The sequence below is a fragment of the Abramis brama genome (genome assembly GCF_963993115.1).
Source record: "Abramis brama genome assembly, chromosome: 24".
Classification (NCBI taxonomy): Eukaryota; Metazoa; Chordata; class Actinopteri; order Cypriniformes; family Leuciscidae; genus Abramis; species Abramis brama.
In genome coordinates this window covers 28,272,782-28,293,591 of record NC_139986.1, presented here as the reverse complement: position 1 = coordinate 28,293,591, position 20,810 = coordinate 28,272,782, and the positions used below count along the sequence as shown (strand labels likewise).

General features: G+C 37.0%; 2 protein-coding genes across 2 annotated transcripts; both read right to left on the bottom strand.

Moving 5' to 3' along the window:
* Positions 1 to 568: 568 nt before the first annotated feature.
* On the bottom strand, positions 569 to 3,723 carry crygn2 (crystallin, gamma N2). Its single transcript, XM_084102727.1, has 4 exons — positions 3,586 to 3,723; positions 2,250 to 2,498; positions 1,072 to 1,217; positions 569 to 807 (listed from the first exon to the last, which is right to left on the bottom strand). The coding sequence occupies exons 1-4, from the start codon at positions 3,604 to 3,606 to the stop codon at positions 672 to 674; spliced, it is 552 nt and encodes a 183-aa protein (XP_083958853.1). The 5' UTR covers positions 3,607 to 3,723; the 3' UTR covers positions 569 to 671.
* Positions 3,724 to 5,982: 2,259 nt separating this feature from the next.
* Positions 5,983 to 20,794, bottom strand: rheb (Ras homolog, mTORC1 binding). Its single transcript, XM_084103213.1, has 8 exons — positions 20,518 to 20,794; positions 14,129 to 14,200; positions 12,275 to 12,342; positions 11,923 to 12,005; positions 9,420 to 9,476; positions 9,069 to 9,116; positions 7,673 to 7,754; positions 5,983 to 6,768 (listed from the first exon to the last, which is right to left on the bottom strand). Exons 1-8 carry the CDS (start codon positions 20,567 to 20,569, stop codon positions 6,676 to 6,678), a joined length of 555 nt encoding a protein of 184 aa, XP_083959339.1. The 5' UTR covers positions 20,570 to 20,794; the 3' UTR covers positions 5,983 to 6,675.
* Positions 20,795 to 20,810: the final 16 nt, after the last annotated feature.

Genomic DNA, 20,810 nt, shown 5'->3' with positions numbered 1-20,810 from the left:
ATTTTTCACACTAAAGGACCATTTAAAATGAACAAGTGAAGATAAATGGGTGACTAAAAAGTTAAGATATTTTTTAAACATTTTTAAAAATCTATTCTGCTCATTTATTTGATTTAAAATTTGAAAAAATATTACACTTTAAATCATCTGTTTTCTATGTGAATATATAGTAAAGTGTAATTTATTCCTGTGATCAAAGCTGAATTTTCATCATTACTCCAGTCTTCAGTGTCACATGATCCTTCAGAAATCATTATCATATGATGATTTGATGATCAAGAAACATTTGATTATTATCAGTGTTGAAAACAGTTTTGCTGCTTTAACTGTGATAAATTTTGTTAAATGAATAGAAAGTTCAAAAGAACAGCATTTATTTGAAGTAGAAATCCCATTATAAATGCCTTTATTGTCACTTTTTATCAATTTAATGCGTCCTCGCAGAATAAAAGTATTAATGTCTTTCAAAAAACCTTTGAATGGTTTGAACTTTGAATTTGACCCTAAAAATAATGCTAAAGATGAGCTGGAGAGATGCTGGAGTCAGTGACAGACACAGAGACTGGCGTGTGATAAAATACCGTGTTGGTTTTGGTTCTCAGTGTTTATTTTACATGTTCAGAGAGAAAGGGAGAGGGAGGACTGGAGGAGGAGAGCAGCGTGTGGAGGGTTTAGAAGTAGTTGACGATCCTGCGGATGGACTGGATGTTGGGGTTCTGGGCCTGCCACTCGTTATGGCTGCAGTAGTTTCCTCTTTCCACAATATACATGCGACCACGGAAGTTTGGCTCTTCATACATCACCCACCTAAAGAGAAGAAGAGGAGGAACCACAGCAGTGTGACGTCACTGATGATGAGGAGGAGACCAGATCAAACTAAAGATGAAACATCACTTTCGGGTTATTGAAATAAATACATTTTGCATGAAAAACAAGTTAAACGTTTAAAGGTTTTTCAACATCTAAACATATAGATACAATGCAAACTTAGCAATAATTCTATAATAATACAGAATATCCAGTGACAGGTGTGTGTGGCTGGAGGGATAGCTCTGTGGGAATTGAACTCACGCTCCGTCACCGAACACTCTGACAGAGTTGACGCAGTTCGTGTTGAATCCGCGGCTCTGGAGGAAGGGACAGTCGTCACAGAACTCCATACACTGACCGGTGTAGTTACAGCCCTCGAACATCTCCATCCTGTAGTGCTCTCCGTGCTGAGAGACAAGCACAAGCACACTTTATGACTCAAGCTCACTCCTATAGTGTACTCATTACATTTTACAGCTGGAATTACATGCAACTCTTCCTATTTCTGCAGTATGAGGGATGCATATCGAGCACAGTGTTCCCTGTATGCATGGAATAACATTCTACATTTTTTTAAATATGCAGCACACAACAAAATTACAACTCTTACTATTTCTGAAGTATAAAGCATGCATACTATGCATATTTCCTGTATGCATGGAATAACACTGTGCATTTTATAAAATATGCAGTATACAGCAAAATTACAACTCTATTTCTGCAGAATGAAGTACATTATATTTTATATCTGGAATTGCATGCAACTCTTACTATTTCTACAGAATGAAGCATGCATATTATGCACAGTATGCACATGTCCTGTATGCATGGAATAACATTCTACATTTGCTAAAATATGAAGTAGCATGAGATGCATCATCCGATAATGCAATGCTCTCGACTTCACTTTCCAAAGTGACAAATGTAATGAGGTCATGTGACAACAGAACATTTGTTACTGCATAATGTGTCTTTTTCATGCAATGCTAAAAAAATCATACAGTAATGTTGTTGATATATTGGAATTATGTTTTCATGCACGGCCTCATAAATGTGTTGCATGTAATCGTGTCATGTTTATAGCATTAAAGCTCTTGCTAGTGTGTTATATTTAGAGTGTAGATTGATTTTGAGTAAGCACATTTCCTGAATGCATGGAATAACTTATTTCTAAAATATGCAGTAAACAACAGAGCATATCGCGTGAGATGATGCATCCCATAATGCAATGCTCTTCAACTGAAGTGAGTTCATTTATTGCATTGATGGTTCCACGAAGAACCTTTAACCTCCATTGCATATTAAGTTCTTTCGATTATTAAAATGTTCTTTACACTAAGAAAATTAGACTTTTTCTGATCTTTCTGAAGAACTGATCACTGAAAGGTTCTTTAGGGAACCAGAAATGTTCCTTCTATGAAGAGCAGTGAATGCCTCACCATCCTGATGGGTTTGCAGGAGCCCATGTGATCGTTGTGGGAGTTCCAGCGCTGGAACTCGGGATATTCCCCGCGCTCCAGGATATACTGCTGTCCCTTAAAGTCGGGATGATCGTAGCAGATCCAGGCGCCGCTCTCCACACGGATGGAGTTCACCCTGTTCATGAAACCACGATCCTGGAAGTTATCGCAGTCGCCGTACACCTCCAGCCTCCTGCCGGTGAAGCAGCGGCCCTCGTAGAACACGATCTGAGGACCAGAAGAAGATTCAGATCAACACATCATGAGGAACAAAACGTGTTTCGCATTATGATAACGCTAGCCAAAACCTTCATGTTACAGGCCGGAAAAAATCCTTTCCATTCCTGTGAAACTGATGTCAAGCTAAATATAAAATAATGTTACTAAAGGTCAAAATAATGCCAGAAACTCTTACTAAACCAACTAAAGCATAAACTAAAACCATAAAAAACATTTTCATTACTTAAAAAAATGAATAAAATAAAATAAAATATTAAAAACATTAAAACTTATTTTATTTCAACTAGTTGCTAAAGCAATGTTTCTCGTTTTCATTTTAGCTTTCATCAGTTGAAGTACCAAAATAACTAAATAAACAAAAAATAAAATATATAGACGAAATAACAATTTTAACTAAAATTAAAATGAACTAATTCAAAATATGAATAAACTAAAACTAAATAAAAAATATATAGACATAAAAATTATAAAAATTACAAAAACTGACAAAAAATACTCAACTCAAAATATTAACAAAAACTAAAACTTAATAAAAAAAACTATATAGATATAAAAAAAACTATTAATAAATGACAAAATATTTACAAAATAACAAAAAATGTACTAAAATAAAAATGAAAAATATAAAAATAAAATTTCGAATTCAGAATATTACCAAAAACTAAAACTTAAAAAAAATTATATAGACATAAAAAAGACAAAAACACGCAACAAAATATCTAAAATTTTATATACAATTAAAATAAAAAATTAAAATATAGTCTAATTTAAAATATTAACAAAAAAACAAAAAAAAGACAAAAACACACATTACTAAAACTCTAACTAAAATTTAAATGAAAACAGAAAATACCAAAACTCAAATCTATTTCAAAATATTAACATAAATCACACAGCTCAAGGTGTGCAGGGGCCTAAAAACATCGGCTTAAATATTAACAGAGTAAATTCATAAAACTTCATAAGGAAAGGGATTTTATGAAGATCCATACGTGCTGAATATGTTTTCAGCTAAAGGCTGGTTTCTGTGAGAAAGATGGTGGTTCTCTTGACTCGTGACCAATCAGATCCTTACCTTTCCAGAATACTGCGACATTTTCCACTGGATACTGTCCAAACTGACCCACACGTGAGAAAGTGTGACACTGGAAAAGTTGGACAGCCCAATATATACAGCCGGTCGCGTGCGGGCCGATATCGCGAGAGCCGCTCTACAAAGGTCCCACAATGGAGGGCTTTAGCTTCTGCTGATGGGACGCTTTCCCCTCGCTCACTGCTGATGCTGGGCTTTGACTCCAGGCCTTCAGTCCACGCCACAATAGATTTTGCTTCGCTCGACTTTGTGGGGCCATTTTACAAAAGCGAGGCTTGTGTTCAGTCGAACTGCTCTCGTGTCCCAGTGAATATGCACTCGTACAATCCAGATGACATGAAATTATTCTTTATCGTCTGCTCATATCTGAGGGTTTGAGGCGAGACCTTCTGAATATCTGGAGGGTTTTAGATGGAAAACAAACAAGCATCACTCACATGATCCAATCAAATTCAAAATATGAATCATTCATTCATCAGTCAGAACAGATTTTGTTTGTGTTAATGAATCCTGAGATACATTAAAGAGCTTCTCAAGCTGCTTGTTCTCTGAGTAAATAAGTTAGAAAACCCGAAGCTGCGTCTGTCATTGTGTGACTGATTCACGGCTCAATAGGCTTTTAATGAAACAGCTTCTGCTGTCGTTTCTGATTCATTACTGCATGTGTAATTAGTTTTTAATCAGATCATCCTGTCCGGTCTTTATTAGTATCATAATATTAATCTTGTTCTGAATCACATTCATCTTGTTATACATTTATGAATCAGTGGATTGAAGCTGACTAAAGTGCCACTAGAAATACAACATGTGGATCATTCCTTCAGATCCTGCTTACTGTAAAAATATATAAATAAATATGCTTCATTTAAGCATATATCAGATTATCTGGTATCAATCTCAGTTATATTAACTTATAATTCGATTATTTACTCAATGACAGTAAAACGAGCAGGTTGATAAAGAGCTGAAGTTGGTCATTGCTCAATTACATGACGTCAACTTGGAAGATCATTTTCATATAGCATTTCACATATAGTTTCTTTTGTAATGTTGATATTATCAAAATGATTTGAGTCATTTGATTGAACAGGATGGATGTATTTGGAGAGACACAAAACATCCCAGAATTAATCAAATCCATTCATAATTCATCATCCTGCCGTTTTCCCTCCAAAGTGATGTCACTTCCTGGAGGATAGTGTGTCATTCAGGAAGTGGCTTGCTAATTCAAGGGATTTTACAAAAGACTAACAGGATGGCAACAGTATGCGTGTATACATACATACATACATATATATATATAATTATGTATATAAATCATATGTAGCCTATACTTTATATCGTTACTGAACATTTTCAGAATAATTCACAAAACATAAATCATAATTAATTGCTTCTAATCTCCCTTCGAATTTCGGAATCATCATAACTTTTAACCCATTTAAAAGACTATTGCATGAACATGATATAAAGCCTTCTCTTTCGTTCAAAAACTTCTTCCTTAAAATAAGTTGGAAATACCTTTGCAGACTCAGAGCCGTCCGTGCTGTCGAGTGATGTTTAGATGACTTTTTGTTTGCATCAGCTCTGCAACTCACAGGCATCATGTCGACAGATGAGGTGAAATCACACTATGACAGTTTGATTATATTAAATTTATATTTGAGACTATAGCCTAAACTAGATCTGACTATAGTTTGAATGAATCCCCTTTCTTTGCATTACACATTGACATTACAGTACACTACGGCTCTTTCGGTATTATCCTGAACATTCATGTCTCCATGTGTAGGCTAGCCTACTTGCAATAGCGCGCGTAAATGTCTTTTGATTTTCCCGGCAAAAACGTCCCGAATCCTTCACATAAAAATCAGTCTACAGGCTTTCATAGACAACCTAGGAAGTCAGACTCGGAGAAGGGCTCGTTGTTAAGTTTCGTTACAAACTGTTCACACTTTGGCAATAAAAAGCGATTAACATCGAAAATAAAATTAATAAAATTTAAAATCTTATGTAGCCTATCTTACAAATAGCATCTTTAAACATCATTTCACCTGATTTATTCTCTCCATTACTCTGATTTACTGAACAAACACTGCATTTGCACCTTAATTTAACCAATTACTGCATCTGCCTAATGATGATTTTTTTTTTTTTTTTTTTTGCATTGTGACATTTTCCCCTCTACAAACATTTTACCTCACCAAACTTTCATTACTGATATATTTTATTTAAACTGTAAAGGATAAATTTTTTAATTTCAACAATTTTTGGCATCTAAAAATTCTCTGTGTATAAATGATTAAGAAAATAAATACTAATTTGAAACTGCATGCTCATTTGTGTTATTGTGTAAATCACAGCAAGCGACTCCAGTGATAGTGAAACAAAATGCTGCGTTTAATGATTACAATCAAAAAAAGTCCAACAACATTCACTACTGAATGAATGCTGCCAACTTTATTGGCCATAATTACCGTTTAAGAAACACGATATACAAATTCCAAAGGGTTTGGGACAGAGAGGAACATGAGAGGTAGAGAAGAGCTGAATGAAAACATAAGGCTGAAGACGCAAAATGGACATGAAGCAGAGGGTGTGTGTGTGTGTGTGTGTTATTCATGTATGTCACAGAAAGATTCAGAATAAATAAAAAGAAAAAATATCACAACTTAAAAAAATAAAATTAAATGAAGTATAAAAAAGAAAATGTCAATGCAGGAAAACAGGCAGTTAGCCACTTCAAGTAGAGGGATATCCCAGTGTCCAGTGCTGTGGTGCAGGCCGGGGCAGGAGGGCTCTATAAACAGACTTTTCTAGCAAACATTTCATATTAAGAGTCTTTAACCCTGTTCAAATCAGTTAATCCTACAGCTAACCGCGTCTTAACCGTAAACTAGACCAAAACACAAAAGCACAGCTGCTCAGTGACGCCCAAACACCAGCCTGAAACAAACATGCTTTGCTAGAAAAGTTTGTGCTCGTTCTCCGGTGGGCGGGGCAGACTGCGGGAGAGGGGGCGGGGCCAGGCTGAGAGGGGGCGGGGCCGGTGTGGGAAGAGGGCGGGGTTCTCTACATCATCGAGCAGGGCGTCCGGCCCTGTGGAGCGCCACCATCCATCTTCTCTGCTTCCAGAATTATCCTCTTGAACACCTCCACCGCCGTCTGCAAACACACACACACACACACACACACACACACACACACACACACACACACACACAAAAAAGAGATCTTCAATCAGTATCCTGCTTCACCAATAGCCCAACAAATGAATTTAAAATTCATAAAACAGCAACAAATTTTTAAGCTAAATATTTCAAAGGAAAATAATGGCATAAAAGCAAATGTAAATGTAGCAATATAATAAAACAGCAGCAATCAATGACATGATTTAACTGAAACTCATAATGTTTTGTATCATATTTGTCTGTTTTCTGCACTCCAAAAAAATCAAGGCATTGTTTATTATTAACTATATGCATCTTTATATTTAACAAAATTTAGCAACATTTAGAAATGCATTTATTAAAATATATTTTTTTAAGTTTATAAGTTTCAAGGTATGAACACGTCTAAAATATGTCTAGCTGTGGAATATGCAATATTCAGTTGGATTTATTGATGATAATATATTATTAACCTGGTTATTGTGCATTTAAAACACATTATGTTTATTAGTACTATTGAAGAAATATGACCCGATTCATTTATGCATGACTGACAACTATGCATTGCAGTAAGTTTATTAGTTTGTGCATAATGCAAATGGAATTTTCAATTAAATATAGGTCTAAATAATGTGTTTTCAGGTACAAAACTACTGGAAGAGCATCTTAAGTTCCGACAGACAACAGGAGATTGAATAATAAGAGACTGATGACGTCAGCTGAAGGAGAGTGATCAGAGATGGAGTAATTCAGTAATGCATGCAGACTGACGGCTGGATAAACTTTATTGAGCATTAGAGAGAGTGGAGATCGATGACGGTCTTCTGAGAGTAACGCTGGAGTCATCAGCAGATACAGCACTTCCTCAGGAAACACGAGGACAGGAAACGCATCATTACCTGATTCTCTTTGGCTGAGGACTCCATGAACGCTGCGTTCCACGATTCTGCCAAAGCTTTGCCTTCTTCACAGCTGATGACACTGAGAGACACACGACCACATGCACAGCTTCAGATACATGTTAGACATTACAGTGCACAAGCAAATCTGCACTCATTTTACCTCGTTTTTATTGATTTAACCTTTATTTTAGCCAGAAACCTCTCAGGTTAAAAAATAGGGCTGCATCACATCCAAAATAAAAGTTTGTTTACATAATATATGTGTGTGTACTGTGTGTAATTGTTTTGTATATATAAATACACAAGCATGCATGTATATATTTAAGATTTTTTTTTATTTATATATAAAATATTTATATTTATATATCATATAAATGATGTATAAATATATATATACACATGCAAATATTTCTTAAATATGATGTGATTTCTTAAATACATGCATATGTGTGTATTTATATATACACACAGTACACACACATATATAAACACAAAATTTTATTTTGGATGTGATTAATTGAGATTAATCATTGCATAGCTCTATTAAAAAATCAATTGTACAGTTTTTTCATAAATCAGACGTGAACATGAATGATTGCCGGATCAGTGGGAGTTAAACCGGATCCCTGACGCTCACAGGATCGATACGCCACAGATCACGCACGAAACACGAGATTCACACGGAAGCTGCATCATCATTTCTTCCTCTCATGTTAGTGTAGCGTTAGGATTCACTGCAGGAATAACTGTCCCATCATTCCTCCCGAGGCTCAGATTACACTCGCGTTATGAACGCTAGTAAAGGATGTTGACAGCGGGTTATTCCTCCGCTTCAACGAGGGGAATTTACACGGATTACATCACATCCTGCAAACCGTTTCCTCTCTATTCCTAACTATTGTCTGAAATACTGTTCACAAGAGATCATATTAGTGGAAAAGTTGAATACTTCATCAGATCAATATGAGCACTAGCACTAGTGATGACTGACTGAGCGAATATCATGAAGAAAATAAATTCATCAGTGTCTGTAACATTCATGTTTAAAACATCAAAACTGGGAAAATTGATAAGATATAATTGAGATCTGATTATATTCGTTTAAAGTACATTATTTCCATAATAAGTACTCTTTAAAAAGTATGCAGGAGTGTTTCTCTTCTGACGACGTCTTTACTTCAGGGTTATTATAGTTTTTTCGCAGAAAGATTAATTTGCCTTTAATTTAGGTCAGAGCATCTGCGTCTGCACTGCAGAACACGTGAAAGTGCTGAAGCACATCATCATCATCATCATCATCATCTTCATCATCATGTGACGTATCAGGAACAGAGCATCACATGCTTTCATTAATCAAACGCTCTTCATGCAAAAATAGCCTGAGGTGACGTACCGTTCCATGTGAAGGTCTTTCTTATTGCCCACCAGCATTATGGGTACTCTAGGAGAAGGACATTGCGGCATTAATGTTGAACATTTATAACAGAGAGTTTAACACATGCAAATGTTGTTTATTCTGCTGATAATTCATCATTACAGTCAAAACTGACCTCATTAATATTCTTAATACAGCTTTATTATGAATGATTCATCAGGATTAATCACTCCCATAACATCTTTCTTGTTAAATATCATGTTTTCAACACATTATGGAAGTAAAATGACTTTAATATACTAGCCTTAATGATCAACACAACTCCAGTCTCATTAATTACATGAGGTTTGCTTATATATAAATACTTACTGTACTTTTCCCACCATATCCAACAATTTTTCATGGATAACTTTTACTACTTCAAAACTGCAGAGAAAAGGGAGAGACGGATCAGAATTGGGAATTTAGCAGATGATTATAACCAACTTAAAAATGAGAGACAGGCAGAGGTGATTAATCACAATAAATTCACTAAATTATCCAGTGGTTTATTGCATTATTCATAAAGCAATAAAACTCTTGCTCATAAGCTCAAACTAGAGTGTGGCACAAACCCCATCATCCTCCTAAAACATTATTCATAAAAACACTCGTGGAACGACTCTTGATTACAGTCACATCATGTCCTTGGGCTTTAAACCTCCCGACGACTGAATTTAAACACTTTATAATGAAAGACTTATGGAAACACACTCATTTACATATTCAGATTTTAAAACGCAGTCAGACCGTCAGCACTGCCTCACGATTTAACGGCTGGATGGTTATATTTAATAACTGGTTACGGGGTGTAAGTCAAAGAGAGACTGACATTATAATTTAATTAACATCATCTAATATCCGGAGACGAAGATAATCATGAACAAACACTGACATGGGTTGTTGTTCCCGCTTTAAAATCTTCACCAAAAATAAAACCTCATGTCTGGCATTAAGCACCAGCTGAAAGAGTTCCTCAAGTACAGTACGTTATGCTTTAATAATCACTGTGAGAGTCTGAGGAGATGAGAGCGACTAAATGACAACTCAATCAGACACAATGTTTTATTCATGCACTGGATTCTGACGGACATCAGACACATTTCAGCAGCTGAAGACTTTCACAATGACTTCATCTTCACATTAAAGAGACTATGGGCCCTATCATACACTTGACACAATACAGCGTCAAGCGCGACGCAAGTGTTTTTTGCTAGTTTCAGCCCGACGCAATTATCATTTTCACGTCCTGCGCCACGTTGTTTAATTAGCAAATGAATTTGCGGCCATCTGTGCGCCCATGGGCTGCTGGTCTGAAAACAAAGTGTGTTCTGGCGCGTTGTTGGAGCGTTGCTATTTTGAGGAACTGAAATAGACTGAGCCGTTGACCGACTGAAACCTGGTCTAAAGTCAATGGTGCAATCATTTTTTTTGTTATTTAAAGAGCACATTAGTAATATGCGCCTATAGGCGGGTCCACAACGCACGTACACTCTGCTTATTAAACACACAGGGACGCGCAGCAGCACAAAAACATGCCAAATATTAAAAATAAAAGGATTAAAATGTAAAAGATTAATATTGTGTACATAAAGATATGGTGGAATCTGACTTGTCCCGTAGATGGTCTGCTTGCGCACTTTAACCTCTTATTATAACCTTATTACAACCTCTTGTGCACTTTAACCTCGTGCATGACTCGTATTATATCGAATCGTATCGTATCGTACCGAATCGTATCGTTGGCTCATATATCGTGATATATATCGTATCGTGAGCTGAATATCGTGTATCGTATCGTGAGATTAGTGTATCGCTACAGCCCTACGCTCGAGCGGTTCAGTTTCCTCGCTAGAGAAGCGTTCGGTTTTTCCTCTTGCAAATTCCGGCATGTAAATAGCGAATCCGCCATGGCACGAGCGCAACTGCCATTTAAAGGGAATGGGATATGAGTCTCTGGTTGGTTTATTTCACGTTACGCCCAAAACACACCCATTACTCATTAAGAGAATAGGGACAACCCTTTTAGACCATGCGTGCCGACCATTTTTCCCGGTCGTTAAACTAGCAAAAGTGGTATCGGACATGCCCTAAGTGCACTTGCGCCTTGTGTTTTAGACCATGCGCTTAGATCGTTAAAATAGGACCCTATATATGTAGAATTCAGAAAGTTGTGAAGTGAACTGCAGCCAGCAGCACTCGTGCACAGTAACGTACAATTCAAAGCCCCAATATACTCATGGCCAAGGTCTTTTTCATTCTTTGCTTAGAAGTAAATAGAAGTTACAGTGATATACTGTTCATGAACATCCAGACGCTGCTGAAACCGACGTTTAGATGAATATGTAAATATGAACTGTGTGCTTTCTTCTCAATAATAAAATAAACCGAACAGAAATGCCAGCAGTGAGAAAACAGATGTTCAGAAAGCATCTGATCATAGAGATGTGGATGTTTTTCACCAGCTCTGCGATTCACTGGCATCATGTTGACAGATGAGGTCAAATCACACTATGACAGTTTGATTATAAAGTATATTTGAGACTATATAGATCTGACTATTTGAGACTATAGAGCGTTGATCCCAGAAAACGGCCATGAACTTGCTAGAGAACCTTCTGTGTGAACGCAAACGCATCCCGGGACTGGGACCCAGTAACATTTCTGGGAAGCTGTTCGCACATTGGCAATAAAAAGTGATTACTAGATGAAAATTCATATGCATAACCTCTTTAAGCAATGACACATCCTTTAGGAATCAGTCTCAAAGATGACTTGTTCATCTCAGTGGAGAGTGTATAAAACCATCAGGAATAATCATCTGCACACTTACCTTTTATTTGACGTGACTGAATACACCAGAATGTAACCGTTGATATCTATGGAGTAGGTCTGAGGGAAAATTGAGTATTCGTCCTGAAAGAGGGAGATTCAAAACACACTTCAGAGATGATGCATTCAAAAATTAAATTATTCATGCCATGAAGTTTTTATTACAACTTTTTGAAAAAAAATTTAAGTAGTACTTAAACTTAAACTTGTTTTATCTCAGTTAGTTGCCAAGCCAACATTTCCAATTTACATTTACGTTAAGTGGTATCAAAATGTGTATTGCGATTCCTGCAGTTTTCATGGTCAACTGAACTGGTTTATTGTAAAGAAGTGTGTGAGTAAAGCGCGCTCACCTGTCCTGCCGTGTCGACTAGCTGCAGGTGATACTCCTGACCGTTCACTGTGATCATTTTCGTAAATGCTGCGGAGAGAAATAAATCACCAGATGAGAGTTTGCAGACATCAGCAGCTGCAATCAATACGCCAACATTAATCACACACACCGTATAAATATACACAAACTACTGTCTCTTCTGCTCTACAAGGCTGCCTTTACTTGATCAAAATACAGGAAAAATATGAAATATTATTACAGTTTAAAATAGATGTGTTCTATGTGATCAAAGCATCATTACTCCAGTCTTCAGTGTCACATGATCCTTCAGAAATCATTCTAATATGATGATTTGATGCTCAAGAAACATTTATGATTATTATCAATGTTGAAAAAGTATAAAAATATTAATATCTTTAAAAAAAACTTTTGAATGTTGGCAAAAACATGTTATTTTAGATATATATTACATAATGTATTTATATAAATGGGCAGTTGATTTATATAATGTTATTATGATACAAGCGAAGGTGTATTTTATGTGATTTAAAACTATTGATAAAAATAACTAAAATGATAGAAAATGAAACATGCACAAAATTATATAAAGTAAAAAAGGTTTTATTTTACAAATTATGCTAAATATTTATAAAAGAAAGGGAACATATTACTTCAGTTTATGATTATTGGTTCAGAAATGCCTGAAAATGTAGTTATTACCGGTAGATACATCCTGCTGAAAATATTCCACAGAAACACTGTTTTTGCAATTAAAGTAATCAGGAGTCGATGCGTTAGAGACCCTTAAAAACTCAAGCAAAGAATACTGAGGGGGTGGAGTCACCTCAGCAGAAGCCACACCCACACAACTAAAGCCCCGCCCCCGTGAGTCCACTCACTGTTCCACTGAAGGACATCTGCGTTATGAACCGCCCCTTTAAAAATATCTCATCATAATCTAATCAGACAACATCTGGTCTACTTAAGCGGCTCCTCACAGTCACAGTGACGAGAGCAGAAGCAGTTCATGCTGGTGTGTATCTTCACTGAGTCTGGAATCAGCAGTAAAAACACTGAAGCTGCTCGAGGGATTCACATCACATGCGTTTGCATCTATACCGCCCGCCATTCACGCACCACACAACTAAACAAGACACACACACACACACACATATGGCTTTCCTCCAGAGTTTACATCATCCTGCCAACAGCTCTGTGTCATACAGCCAGATGAAGAGGAGAATGAAGAAAACCAGCATTTACACACACACACACACACACACACACACACACACACACACACACACACAAACACGCACGCACACGACAGGAGGTCAACATACGGTCAATATATTCAAGGAAACAGACAATCACAATGTCCAAACTCGACTGGATGCAACAAGCCATAAAAGGCAAATCTTAGTTTTAATCCAAAATGTGAAACATATATGTAACATAACTTCGCATAACTTAAACTAAATGCTGAGTCATGTCAACAACTCAGTAACAATTCTTTAGTGCACACATATTGAGTCAGATGTTGGTTCAGTGAGTCAGATGTTGTGTAATCAGCCAGAATGATTCAGTGAGTGAATCGTTTTAGAATCATCTGAGTCATTATGAAGAACTGATTCATGAGTCATGTGTAGTAGAGCAGGACTCGCAACCAATGCAACGTGTGGCAACGGGACCATCACTGGCACGTGACAATAACTAAAGAGGTGTATGTATTTCATTTAAATAAAGTTCCTCGAACTTGCATACAGATGTACATTTTGAGGTAATCCTTATAGCCTGTTTTATTAAGTGCTATAAATACTATGAAATACTATTAATCATTATCATGCAGTTGGTTGTGATGTGATTGACTTACTGTTTTCAATAGTGGGGTCGTAGGAGTCGACAAACTGGCCTTCCACAAACTGTATTGTCAAGGAGGATTTCCCTGAAACACAGAAACACGAGAACAGAGTCAGAGAGCGTGAAAGATGATCTTTACCTTCAGATCACGAGACAACGTCAACTTCACACTATAACATGCATTAACACATTACATAATACAGAGTGTAGTTTTCTTCAGTTATATAATGCATGATCAGCCTACAGCTCACAGAATATATATATATATATAGTTAAATGCATATGTTAGATTCATACCTAAGAGATTCATACCACAATGATGCAGAAATCATTATCATAATGCCAAATGAAACAATTAATATCTCACAAACAAAATATAAAATATCTTAATAGATCAAGAAAATGTCAATCCCAAACATAGATTTTAGATTTCTTTATGAAGAATATGATTTCTTCATTATTTCTTCTTTTGATTTTGGGGTGAAACGTGATCTAGACGGGTTCTTGAATGGTTTCATGTGATTCGCTCTCCGGATCTCTGCATGTGAATGCATCACGATTAAACACACTCCCATTCAACAGAGCGTTTGTGATGAAACTGCCATAGTGGTAGTAACGCAGGACATTCACATTCACACACACATACACAGAATGAGTGTGTGGGCAGATTTGCCCTGGAGCCTGTTGCTATAACAACGGCGAGTTCCTCTCCGCATCCAGCATTTGTAAATGCGAGCTCTCATTCACCGGGAAAAGCCCACAGGAACATTGGGACATTCCGGAATGGAAGTGCAGCTCTTTGAAGGACAGAAGTGTGTTTGATCATTCAAAAGGAACATCTAAACATGTTCAGACTAGAGATGCGGGAGAACAGGAGAATCTTTAATGAAAACAAAGAAATAAACATTTTACCCATCAGGAATAAACTGGATTGTGAAAAGCAGGCGTTCCTAAAGTCATTCCACTCAACAGCTAATGGGAATGACCAAAGGCAAAGACTCCAAAAATGTAACAAGGTTGTCAATGTTACAGTTAAATAACATTCCAAATCAGAAATAAAATGCAACAATTGTAGCAACTGTGTCTCTTCAGCTCAAATGATACAAAATAACAGCCTCTCACACTCTAAAGGTGATAGGCTCTTTTAAATGTAAGGCGGGGCTACAGCCGCCATATTGGGTGTTGTGACTTCTCCTATCAATATATTCACGAGTGAATGGTTGTATTTAATTAGGGCTGTCAACGTTAATGCATGCGATTAATTCAAAATCATATGCAAATAAATTACTAAGGCACGTGAAATGCAAATCAGCGCCTCGCTAGTAAAGTTTTGATGGATGAGGATTGTAATCAAGGTAAAGATGATTGCGTGACGTACAGGAGTCGTACAGTCAAGTACACACGAGTCACAACAATCAAGCGGAAACAAACCGTATGTGTATTTATGCACAGACACATTTCACTACATTCACGTTGTTTCCACACACACTCAGGATGTTTTTATCTGTCGTGTGTGTGTTGCTGTGTTTAGTAATTCTGAATGGATCAGTGTACTGTAGTAGGTAAATGCAGTCAGGTCATGGTGGTTAGTTAGGTTAGTTTTTTATGGCATCTCCATGTGTATTCCTTATATCATTTGGTTATTTGGTGTCCTTTTGGAGTCTCCAAGTGTCAATTTTTGAAAAGACTCCTACATTTACCTTGAAAAAAGCTTGCAGAAAATTCAGTCTTGTGAGAATCACCCTTCAATCTGATAGGTTACTTTGCTGGATATTGCAAATGATGACAAAATGAATGAGTTAAACAAGATAAATGGTGTATGCTTCATTTCACAAGTGTGCGATTAATCGTGATTAAGAATTTTAATTTATTGACAGCCCTAATTTACGGTAAATGTATTGCTATATTAGTTTCACAGGTAAGCACACAAACAACGAACACAATACAATAAATACAAACATATTATATAATTCAACCTAGAAAAAAAAATAAAGTCTAAAAAATGTTGTATATAAAACTCTATGGAATACTCTTTAAATGTTCTTGATCTATTTTTTGGGGGTCCATCTAATAAAGTAGGCCAAGTCCTTAAAGATTTGTCCTTATGCCATAAAACATCTCTAGCAGAATGGAAAGAAAAGGTTGGAGGGTTGTAAAAAAAAGCGATTGATGACATCAACAGAAAAAACAAAGTCGTTTCAGAGACTGACAAAAAAGCGAACATTTATTTTTGTTAGAATAACAAACCTTCCTGTAGCTCAAACAGTAGAACGTTGGCGCTTGCAACACAAAGGTCATGGGTTTGATTCCCAGGGAAAGAAAGAACTGATAAGAATGTAAATGTGTAGCTTGAAATGCAATGAAAGTTGCTTTGGATAAAAGTGTCTGCCAAATACGTAGATGTAAACTTTTAAACAGTCTATAAAATTCAACATATATTCCATTGGTTTCTTTTCAGTTGTTCATTACAAGCATTTCCCGATGGTAAAGCCATTAGAGAGCTTCAGTCCTGATTCCCTCCATTTTAATGGAAGCGCATCAGATTTCAAGCATCCTTCCTCATCAGCTCTATAAATAGACCCTGAAACAGGAGCAAACGCATCAGGAACATATAGTTCTGATCGGCCGGCGCGTGACCCCGCAAACAGAGCCCAGATGTGGGCGGACGGCGTTTAGTCAGTGACCAGTGAAGTGGACACCAGAGATCCTCCAACGCAGAGCGCTGAGTCTGAAATGAGAGAGGAATACTATACAATCCCAACACCAGACGGATTAAAGACTTTCTGCTCGAAAAGAAATTCAATTGCTTTTGGAAATCAAGAAATAGAGTTTATGGATGGATTATTTAATCAAACTGAAAAGACTTGAGTGCCTCATTAGAATAAAACGCAAAGGTTTTCATTAGCATTGACTAGTGAAGGTTACGGCATTGCCATAGACTGAGCTGAAAACCAGAAATGTCACGAACGCAGAACTGACGGCTGGATCGAGTCGAAACTGGAGGTCAAAACATACGTCATGTTATATAAAGTTCACATGCATCTGCCATATTGAGGCCTGAGATGAACCTTATGAGAGCTGACAGCTTCATTAAATCATCAAACATAAAACATACATTTATTTCTCCTGCATGCTTTTATTCGTTCGTTCGTTCGTTTATTTATTTATATAGCACCTTACAGACTACCACCGTAGTTCCAAAGTGCTGTACATTGCGATAAAACCAACAGGACAGGAAAACAAGACATATAACATCCATGTACAAAGTGCTAAAAAGCCAGAGAATACAGATAAGGTTTTAAACAACCCTTAAAAACATTAAGATTCAAGGAGGATCTAACGTCCAGTGGTAGATTGTTCCACAATCTAGGACTAGCAACAGCGAAAGCATGATCACCTTTCATTTTAAGACGTGTACGGGGAATCGTTAAGAGAAACTTGTTTACTGATCTTAGTCTTACACCTGTATTAAACATTTTCACTGCAGGTCCAAATCTACATCAGACAGATTTTATTTCTGCATTAAGTTTTGGCGAATCAGACTCAAAGAGAATGAATGGATGGATGGATGGATGGATAGATAAGTGGATGGATAGATGGATGGATGGATGGATGGATGAATGGTGGGTGGATTGATGGATGAATGGGTGGATGGATGAATGAATGGGTGGATGGATGAATGAATGGGTGGATGGATAGATGAGTGGATAGATGAATGGGTGGATGGATAGATGGATGGATGGATGGATGGATGAATGGTGGGTGGATTGATGGATGAATGGGTGGATGGATGAATGAATGGGTGGATGGATGAATGAATGGGTGGATGGATAGATGAGTGGATAGATGAATGGGTGGATGGATAGATGAGTGGATAGATGAATGGGTTAATGAATAGGTGGATTGATGGATGAATGGGTGGATTGATGGATGAATGGGTGGATGGATAGGTGGATGGATGGATGGATGGATAGATAGATAAATGAATGGGTGCATGAATAGGTGGATGGATGGATGGATGGATAGATAGATAGATGAATGGGTGGATGATAGATGAATGGATAGATGAATGGGTGGATGGATGGATGATGGATAGATGAATGGGTGGATGATAGATGAATGGATAGATGAATGGGTGGATGGATAGATGAATGGGTGGGTGGATGGACAGATAGATGAATGGGTGGATGGATGGATAGATAGATGAATGGGTGGATGATAGATGAATGGATAGATGAATGGGTGGATGATAGATGAATGGATAGATGAATGGGTGGATGATAGATGAATGGATAGATGAATGGGTGGATGGATAGATGAATGGGTGGATGGATAGATGAATGGATAGATGAATGGGTGGATGGATAGATGAATGGGTGGATGGATAGATGAATGGATAGATGAATGGGTGGATGGATAGATGAATGGGTGGATGATAGATGAATGGATAGATGAATGGGTGGATGGATAGATGAATGGATAGATGAATGGATAGATGAATGGGTGGATGGATAGATGAATGGGTGGATGATAGATGAATGGATAGATGAATGGGTGGATGATAGATGAATGGGTGGATGGATAGATGAATGGATAGGTGAATGGGTGGATGGATGGATGGGTAAATCACCAAAATTCTGGCTACCAAAAATATTTGTTGATGTTGTTGAATGATGTTGTATATATAATGAGTAGCAATATATAAAATTAGTTTTTCAGTTGAAATAGACAATTTTACTACAACTGGTTTAATGTATTACCTGAGAAAACGACATTCTGAACAACAGTGAAATTACCCACATTTTATTACAAAACTTTATTTTTGACTCATCTTTTTGTTGCATCACTAATTTATATCGTACTGAAAATGATTTAAAAGTTGAAACTGAGTGCAGTGCATATGCATGCTGAGGTTTGGTTATGATTTCATGAAACCAGCATGAATGTATGAGGAACTGTTCCCAAAGCCTGAAAGAAATCCAGTGTGTCCTGATGTGATGTTGGCATGTTCTCTCAACTGTGATCTGCAAGGAATCGTCACACACACATCAGCACACACGTATTCTGTGTAAACGCTTTATTGCAGAGAGAATACATTTGCTCTAAATGTCCACTGACACAATACAATCCACCAGATCACGATCCAACTCAAGTGGGGAGAATCAGAGTTTGATATTTTGAGTCACTTATTGCACAGATCCATGATAATCAGTAGATCCAGGCCAGAACTATAATGAATGTCAAGCTCCAAAATAAGCCTTCTGAACTCATATAATAACTTCCAAGTTATCAAGCTGTACTGAAAACCTTCCCCTCTAATTCAACTCTTATTGAGAGTTCACATATTCAATTGATTGGATACTCGAGATTGGATTGTCGAGAGCATTAAAACAGTGCAAAACTTCAATTTTTTTTCAATCTGAACATCAAATCAAATTAGATCTGCTGAGGAAGGTCAAATTTTCTCTGAGTAGTAAAAAATTTGTTATTTTCAGACACTGATTTTTAGGTGAATTATTACTCTGACACACTCACTGAACAGTGAATACATTAATTACACAACACTCATGTTTGAAATCATATCTGTGTCCTATCCATGAATTCATTATAAAAGAGCTTTTTATATAGCAACTGAGATGTAGACACAAACTGAAATCAAACATTTTAACACTTTACTGAAAATCATCAAAAATAACTAAAAACAAGCATCATTCATTGATTTAAAGGGAGCCAAAGCATGTCAGTTATTGGCCGATAATCTCGAAATGATCAAATATCGGCTGCGGTGAGGAAAAAACTGGACAAACCTGCAGCATCCAAACTCATTCACAACATCACACCACAATCACTGAATGACTCAGAAATAATGTAATAACGTATTATATTAGTATACCAATTTAAATATTTATAAATTGAGTTTTCACATGAAAATATATCCGCGTTTTAATGTTAGGATGAGGGTTACTGATCATATTTAGTGGTCTGTGGCATCTAGCCTATATAGATGTCATGAAGCTACTATAAATGAATACAAGCCTCTGTTAGGTGTTAACATATGTATTCATGATATGAAGAATGAAAATGCATGAACCATAATGAATATACAGGGAGTAAAACACTTTGACACTGGACCGAGGCCTGCATGCATCTGCAGAACAGCATCACGCTGCATTAATAGTAAAGAAAAGGCTAATTAAGTTTAGGGTTAAATGCATGAGGGTGTATTACAATGTTAAATGTCACAAAGCATGCATACATCAGCTCGTGCTTAAATGATGCGGATGCATCACGCGCATGGGGTGACATTCAGCTCACGCGACACGCACGGATCTCATGCATGCGGGGAAATATAAAGAGCTGATGTAAACGATACATAAGACGCAACGAGCAACGCGCACTTACCGACGGATCTGTAGCCCAGGACGGCGATCTTGCGCGATTTCGGCTGCGGCATCTTTATTTATTCCCTACCACATCAATATCCACATGTAAGAGGGCTTGTGCTGTCTGGAAGAAACGAAATCACATGGATTTGATCCAGTATAGAGTTACAGCGTCGTGAAGCTTGAATGGGATAAAGTAATTACTCCGTTCCGGCGAATGAAGCGATTTTTTAGATAAATTACGAGGAAAGTCTCAGACTCTGCGTCACTGCCCACCGCAAGCCTGCGTTAATTATGCAAGAATGAGCGCGC